The 7,919-nt window shown below is 44.9% G+C and overlaps 1 protein-coding gene across 2 annotated transcripts; it reads right to left on the bottom strand.

Annotated features, from left to right (window-relative positions):
* Window positions 1–576: 576 nt before the first annotated feature.
* On the bottom strand, window positions 577–3,418 carry SAT1 (spermidine/spermine N1-acetyltransferase 1). 2 transcript variants are annotated; one of them, XR_001876793.1, is made up of 7 exons: window positions 3,151–3,418; window positions 2,959–3,010; window positions 2,792–2,875; window positions 2,379–2,486; window positions 1,510–1,611; window positions 1,384–1,424; window positions 577–1,095 (listed from the first exon to the last, which is right to left on the bottom strand). XR_001876793.1 is itself a non-coding variant. In XM_017827140.1 (6 exons), exons 1-6 carry the CDS (start codon window positions 3,214–3,216, stop codon window positions 925–927), a joined length of 516 nt encoding a protein of 171 aa, XP_017682629.1. In that variant the 5' UTR covers window positions 3,217–3,413; the 3' UTR covers window positions 577–924. The 2 variants fall into 2 exon arrangements, 1 of the variants encoding a protein (XP_017682629.1); XM_017827140.1 differs by lacking the exon at window positions 2,379–2,486 and having other exon boundaries at window positions 3,151–3,413.
* Window positions 3,419–7,919: the final 4,501 nt, after the last annotated feature.

The following is a 7,919-nucleotide window of genomic DNA, read 5'->3' as shown; positions in this document are numbered from 1 at the left end:
CACAGGCAGAAAGGCTGAACCTTATCTGAAATCATGTACAGAAACCCAGGTCACCAGAAACATTCAAGTTTGGTGTTTTAAAGTCACACAAGGGAGGTTTTTTTGTGGTTTGTAAAAATACCTTCTCCTACATGTGACCAGTCAAAACCTTTTTTTGTTACTTAGGCTTTAAAACCACACCTGGATGCATCTTCCCCTTAAAGGTTATGCCCTTCCAACCGAGGTGATCTGCAGGTAACTGGAAGGCTCAAGCTCCAGATTTTCTGGAGCTGCTTCCCAGAGAGAAGGAGCCTGATTTAGGGACCCCAGCTGTACCTTAAAATTTAGTTCACAAGATAGGATGCTCTGCACGACACAGAAAGTAAAGGTTGATCTCAAACCCCTCCAAACACTCAGGTGATCAAAACTCACCACTGGGTCCCATGGCTACACAAGTGCACCTTTTACCCCACTGAGACCACAGTAAATTGTTTCACTCATTGTGAAAATGTTTGGGTGAATCAGCAAGTCTTTTATTAATTTGCATGTTATTTAACTGAAAACTGTTTGTGAGAATTAAAGTCAAAACTACTGCCGTGAAGTGAAAACACTATTTATTTTTATAAAAGGCAATAATTAAAACAAACCCTACCAGTGTGTACATTGTACACATTTGAATGACACTTACAAGAATGAAGTTTCCATATACAAGGATTACAAGCCCACACTGGTAAAGGATGCACACAAGCACATGCTGAACTTCACAGATGCCAACTCCAGATCACAGTACCAATTACTCTATGACCACACCTGCATAGCGTTCTCATTATTAGGATCCACACTACTTTATTCCACTACAACATGTACATAACATAGAAAGCAAGAAGGAGTTTATTCAGAGAGCATATATATTCGCAGAAAGAATTTATTTGCTGGAATAATCTCTCACTCTTCTGTTGCCATCTTCAAGAGATACTCTTTGTCAATCTTGAAGAGCCTCCACCCCTCCTCAGTGGACAGATCCGAGGCGCCCCTCCTCTTGTAGAACCTGATGGACGGTTCGTTCCACTCGGCGACGAGGAAGTGCATGCTGCTGCAGCGGCACTTCACAGCCACCTGCAAGGCAGGACACACCACACGGCTCACACAGCAGCCCCGGGTCACGAGCACAGCAAGAACCGGTGAGATTACTCAGCAACTCTGCATCACCAGTCAGCGAGTTCATTCTGTCGGTCACTTCTCACTGTTTACCAGACTCTAGACAATGCTTTAAGCTGTCTAGTGTCCTGTGACCTCCTTAAAGTCAGCGTAGTGCTGAAGGAAAAGCTCCACACAGTTAACAGAAAAGCAAGAACACTGCTTTGTGCTCAATTCTGCTTGTTTAGACTTATCAGTAAGACATACCTGACTCAAGTTCTTCAGAATTTCTGACCCGATACCAAGTCCTAAAGAAACAAAAAGAAACAAGAAACTTAAGTTTCAAATTTAAAAAAGTCCTATAAGCAACTAATCTCATTATGTAATAGATACCTCTATACTCAGCCATCACATAAAAATCTTCAAGATACAGCAGTTTTCCAATCCATGGATCGTAAGTGAAGTAATACATGGCAAAGCCCACAACACATGTTTCTGAAACAAAGGATGTAACTTCAGCTTGTCTGAATTTAGAAGGCAAAAATATTAAGTCTTACATGCATGTTTAAATATATGTATTCTCTGTAACATGCAGACATTTGATATTAGGTTAGAATTAAAAATGAAGTTTACAAGTAAGCACACAACTGAAAATATGATTTCTGAGAAACTTGTATCAGCCTAACAGAACAAAGTCTGCCCTAGCCATACCTTGAAATCCTCAAAAGCACTATCACAGTAAGTGCTAACACAAGGCTTTTTTCTACAAAGTAAAGCACACCCTACTGATTTATCAGTATTTCCACTCATGAATACAAGTAAGAACTTTACACAGCAGCTCACAATCTAGATGACTGCCCCAGCTCTGCTTCCTTAGCAACCAGAACAGTCTGTCAAACTCCGAAGAACACTGATCTTTCTGTGTACATTTGTCAGTAACTACACTGTGTGAAGGCCTAATCCCAGGCCACCTTTACAGCAGCATTCCAAGCACTTCAACTTAAGCTTCCATGAGAGCATCACGCTGCTTTATTTACCTTCAGTACCATAAAGTCAAGGTAAGTAAAGCTGCAGCTTCAATTTTAATTCTGTGGCTCAACAAAGAAGAGAAACAACTCTTCCAACAACAGCCCACTCGAACATAAACCCTGAGTATTTCAACTATTTCTGCACATACTGTAAGAGAAGCGTGCAAACAGGTTTCTGATCTACTGTGTCTTTGGTAAAGGTTTGGGAACAGCACTTGTCCCTGTAGACCTTACCTCATATTATGATCATCTACTTTATTGTGTAACGGATCTTTTAGTTACCTCCCCGCCCATCCATGTACACGGAAGGGCCATGTACATGGCGAAGCTAGAGACTGTAACCTGAAGATTGGGGACAAATTAAAGAAAAAAATGTGATTCAACAGAATTACATAAAGGTAAGTCAGGGTCAAACAAGAAAAAACAAGAAAAACTGGAATCAAGTACATTATGTTATACCTGATCTTCCCATGCTTCCAGGATTAGCAACCACTTCAGCAGAGCATCACTGTACATTACTGCATTTACCACTTAACCTACTCCTCCTACCCCAGTTCGCTGGTGAAACCTTATGTACAATCGATAACACTAAGCACATGATGCCTCTGTATTTTTAGTATCCAAAAATAAGCATCGGGAAGCCTCACCTTCAGACGACCACTGGTCTTTCGGCACTTCTGCAACCAGACAGTGGTAGAAAGGGTGCTCGCCAAAACCATCCTCAAGCAGTTCTGGAAAATCAGAACACACGGGCACCTGAGCCACAGACACCGTCACTCGGCAGCCCACCCGGCGAGCTGACGCCGCCTCGTACCTTTCTCAGTTAGCACCACTTGGTCCTCCATGTCCTCGTACTTGGCTAGTTCCTGGAAGAGAAGGAGCCGTGAGCGGCCTCTCCCCGCCCCCCCGCCCTTGCGCAACACCTTGTTTTGCTCAGGCCTCGTCAGCGCTGACCCCCCCGCGTCGCCGGGACTGAGGGACCCCCCGGTCCGCGCCCCGCCCGCACCTTGATCAGTCGCAGCAGCTCAGGGCAGTCCTCGGGACGCGCGGCGCGGATGCTGAACGAAGCCATTTTCGGCGGCGCTTCCCCCTGCGGCCCCCTCGGCTGACGAGTCCCCGGTGTGTGAACAGGAGGAGCAGCTGTTTCTTCATTCGTGTCCCGGGCGCGGCGGCCACCTGCGGTCAGTCAGGCTGCGAGCATGTCCCGGCGGCGTTCGGCTGCTGCGGCCCCTTCGCGGTCCCTGCTTCCCCGGCTCGGAGAGTGGCAGCCGTGGCCTCTGCCGCCGCATTTATAGACGCCCGCGCCCCGCCTCCCGCCGTGCGCGGACCAATGGGCGCGCTCTCTGCTCTCGCCCACAGCCAATGGGCGCGCCCCGCCCGGACCCTGCCCCGGCCCCGCCGGCAACAGCCGCGCCGTCTCGTGACTCGCCCCCCCTCCCGCGCGGGGGCGCCCCCTGGCGGAGCCGCGGGGCGAGACCCCCCTGTTCTCCCCGGGACGGAACCGGCCCTCAGGGCACCCCCGGGACCGCCGGGACCTTCGGCCCCGCCTCTCCCGGCACCGCTGCCACGGACAGCCCGAAAAGCGAGCCCGGCGCTGCCCCTGTCTCGGGGCTCTCCCTGGAGGGGCACCTTGTAAAAGGGCCGCGGGGCGCGCTTTGTGCACCGCTGACGAGAGACAGGGGGAAAAAGGCCTCGGTGTTTGCTTGGAATACGGAGCAGTGATCCATATCCAAGCCTGCTGCGCGGGAGAGGGTGTCTAGCGCCAAGGTGCGCCCCCGGGCGGGAGCGTCCTGATGGAAAAGAGTTCATAACACCGAAGTTTACCCTTGGGATCGGGACGTTTTCCAATCTGGCACAGGCACCGTGACGCCCCTGACCGCAGGGGAAGGGGAAGCGCTGGGAGAAGCACAAAGGATAGGAGTGGTTTCAAAACAGGGGGGAACTGCCAATAGTCTGCCCTAAGGGAGGCTGAGACTCCATCCCAATGGAGGTATGGATGTCCCTGAGGATAGTGGTGGGTAAGATGAGGAAATTCCATCTGGATAGATTCCCCAAAATGACTTTGGAGTATGAAAGGGTGGAGGAATTATTCCCAGCCCTGCTCTCCCTCTGGACATGACCTACAGATGTTGACCTGTGCTGAGGAATGAGCTGGATCATGATTTAGGTGACCATGTGGTCTATGGACCCAGCTGGGCCACCCAGAGGAGAAGTGCAATTCCTCGGCATACATGTGGTTTTCTTTTCACCCTCTTCTATTGCTGTGCAACTATCACGTCCATCCTTAGATACTGTAAATGAGCTCTTGATCTTAGATTTAGGTTAATCTGACTTAAGAGTGGTTTGGGATATGAGAAGGCACTATCATGCTGCTGACTCTCACAACAGTCACACCCTATTTTTCAGTGTATCCAACATCCAACATCCAGTGTGTATTCTGGTGGCTCATGTTAGCCAAGAAAACCCTTTGGCACACAGTGGAAAGTACCTGGAGCCCTGGAAGAATAATTTAGGATTTATGCAAACACCCTAACTGGCTCTGTTTATCCTCTATTGGTGCAAAAAGGGAGATGCCCAAAGAACAGAAGCATTTCCAAGTCACAAAGCAACAGCCAATGGCTAGTAGTAGAAGAGCTAAGATTTATTTCATGGGTTGTGGATCCCTCAGGACAGGGCTTTTGGTAGGGGGATTAAATCTGAATAAACTAGCAAAGAATGCACTGAACCTAACTACATACATCTAATACTGTCATCAAAAATGGGCAATACTGTCTCTGTGAAAGACAGCAGTGTTTGTGTTGTCTCAACTCACTTTGTTTTGCATTTCACAATGAGGAAGTCACGCTATCAGGAAACCTACTGTTGTATAAGAACAGAAAGTGCCTGGCTTCTTTCTTCTCAAGTCAGAAAAGTCACATGATTTTTGAAGCTGAAGTTTCAGCAAACCCCTCCCCCCCCGAACATTTTCCACCTTGACTGTTTTTGAAAGTCCTGCTTTAACTTGCTCTGAAATATGCTGATACCGTGTTACCCCAGTTAATACAGTTCATTGGATTTAGCTTTCAAAGTCACAAGGCAAAGGGAAAAAATAATTTAAAAATTCTTAAAATTTAAAAAATAATTTCCTAAACAATAGGAAATTCAGAGAATTAAAAAAGAGAAACAAAGAAAGAAAAGGAAAGAAAGAAAAAGGAAGAAAAATATCTAATTAAGATATCTATGGTACAATTATTTAGTTACATATTACTAGAGGCATTTTTCCAGAATAAGTAAGATTAATAAGAATGGTAAGAATATTTTACAAAGAGATTCTAAAGGAACTCAATTTTGTGAATTAATCAGATTGATGTGGCTTGTATTTTACAGCTTCTTCCTTTTGTCTCAGGTCTGTTTGTCTTTGAGCAGGTTTTGTGTCATCTTGACATAGTTACAGACAGTGATGAAATCTCTAATGACCTGCACAGGGCTCAGATTTTATCCTTGAGTGGTCACAACCTGTTCGTCCGCCCTTCTCTCCAAGGGAATGAGTAGTGGCAAGTCTCCTGAAAAGGACCAAGGTTTTCTCAAATTATGGAAGTATGTATGCTGGCAGGTGGTTAGAAAATGTGTTTAAGGTAAACCAGTGTTGAAATAACCTGTTATAATGAAATATGCACTGAAGTCTGGATTAGCTCACTTTTCTATATCAGCCAGCAGCTTCTTCAATGCAGAACCTGCTAGCTGTGAATCCATCAGCATTTGCACCAGGAGGGTTGGACTTTGAAAGGTAGAATGGTTGGAATTATGTGAAATGAGCATGCATATAATTCCCATTATTCTCGCTGCATCTTCTCCCTAAATGTTACTTGTAAGAGGAGAAACAGAACATTTTGTGCAACATATCAAGCAGCACTTTATTTTTCAGCATGCAACAGGAACTGCTGCTAATAAAAGCACATGAAGTGTTATGCGGTGACTGAGACATGTTTTCCCCACATCCTCTCCAGAGATGGAGGTCATGTCTAGTCTGAAGCTACCTGAAATAGCCAAGCCAGTTCCTCCAGATCCTTCCACTGATGAACAATTTATGCAGAGTTATGGGACCTCATCCTTACTTACACCAAAAGCATATTTTTATTTCTATCTAATTTTCTAATGTCCTCTTTTCTCAGAGGCTGGACAGAAAGGCTCAAAGTGGTCATCAGTTTTCTTTCTTTACTGTCCAACTAATCAAACTCCCTTTACTTCTTGTATTTTAATTTCTGATTTCCTCCTTCGCTAGGAAGATTCCTTGAATTCCTGTATGAACGCCTCTCTCATGCCTCAAAGGTTCTCTGTTTGTAATAACTAAGAGGGGAAGGAGAAAAACTCCTTATTCCACATTAGAATGCAGTGAGTTAATAATTTTTGATTGCATGATTAAATATTTTCAAGTATTTCAATCCAATTGTATCTCCTGTCAAATCTCTGGAGCAAAATACAGAAAATGCAATTAATATTCTGTATTGACCTGTAATTTTTCCAGACTAGTCTTTGGATGACATTCAGGATTCTCTTAGCATTTTCAACTGAATATTTTCTTCCTCATACTTAGACCTTGCATTGATATTTATGAGTTCATAGTTGCTTCCAGATATTTTTTAAAGTAACTTTAAATTACAGTTTGTCAACACCAGGCTGTACATAGAAAAAATATTAATCTCTGTCAGAATAGCAGAGAATACTAAATAAATACTGCAGGAGCATTGCTCAGAATTCAGGGCAAATGCAAAATTAACAATTTCACATAATAAAGCTACACGAATTTCCATAAGCTGGAAATAAAAGGACCATAATTCTCCATTATTATCTTTGAAGACATATTTTAGGTCATTAGAACCCTATTCCCATAAGCTAGTACATCTCATCTGTCATTTGTAATTATGCCCTGTAATGATTTTGGGATTTAGACATAACTAATTATCTGCCTGCATCCACAAATCATCTATCTCATGTGCAAATAATTTGGGGTATAAAAGTTATAGAAATAAATGTTGGGAAAAAATCAAGCCAGGCCTCAGTTTTATGACTTTATGTTTTGTAGACAGTTGAAGTCCCTTTGGCTCTGATCTTGAGTACGCTTAAATCAGGGGTAAGGTTCTCAGGCTCCTAAAAGAAACCTACAGAATGTAAAGTTTTCCTTAATACTAAGGGGGGGGGGTTCTCACAATGAGCAGGTGGTTTTCTTATGTGTCACAACCAGGGTTTTGTCTGCATGCATCCATAACAGGTTTCCACATTTTTTCCCATGACAGATGAATGAAAAGTTTTGCAATAGCACTATCAGCTTTTTCATAGAATCACAGAATGGCTTGGGTTGGAAGGGACCTTAAAGATCATCCAGTTTCAACCCCCTGCCATGGGTAGGGACACCTTTCACTAGACCAGGTTTCTCCAAGCCCCATCCAACCTGGCATTGAACACTTTTCTCTGCAGACCCACAGAGCTGGTCTATGCATGGTCATGTTGCAAGAGATGTGTGGCTGGCTGGGCTGGCAAATACAAGGGCTGTAGCTGGGGACTGGACTTGTAAGATGCTTGGAGTGTGGGCTGTCTGAGAGGAGCCTTTCCCCTATCCTGCCATGCCTGCAACTCTCCTACTTGCTGCCTTCTCCAGGGGTGAGGTTCACCCACCAGGCCCCTCTCCTGTGTGTCTGGTTGTGCAGTCATGACACAGGAGGGAACTGCTGGCACCACGTCCACCACAGAAAAGCTGTGCTAGTAGCAAGGGTCGGTTCCTCAGTGTCCAAGGCACAT

The sequence above is a fragment of the Lepidothrix coronata genome, unplaced genomic scaffold, assembly GCF_001604755.1.
Source record: "Lepidothrix coronata isolate B3197 unplaced genomic scaffold, Lepidothrix_coronata-1.0 Scaffold135, whole genome shotgun sequence".
Lineage (NCBI taxonomy): Eukaryota > Metazoa > Chordata > Aves > Passeriformes > Pipridae > Lepidothrix > Lepidothrix coronata.
This window is presented reverse-complemented; position numbering and strand designations above follow the sequence as displayed.

Bases quoted from the DNA above. Each gene is read 5' to 3' on its own strand.
- SAT1 (XM_017827140.1), bottom strand. From the start codon at position 3,216: ATGGCTTCGTTCAGCATCCGCGCCGCGCGTCCCGAGGACTGCCCTGAG. The intron at 1,612-2,791 runs GTGAGGCTTCCC...CCTTTGTTTCAG, and splicing joins AGACCAGTGGTCGTCTGAAG to AAACATGTGTTGTGGGCTTT. The intron at 1,096-1,383 runs GTATGTCTTACT...CCTGCCTTGCAG, and splicing joins TTCTGAAGAACTTGAGTCAG to GTGGCTGTGAAGTGCCGCTG.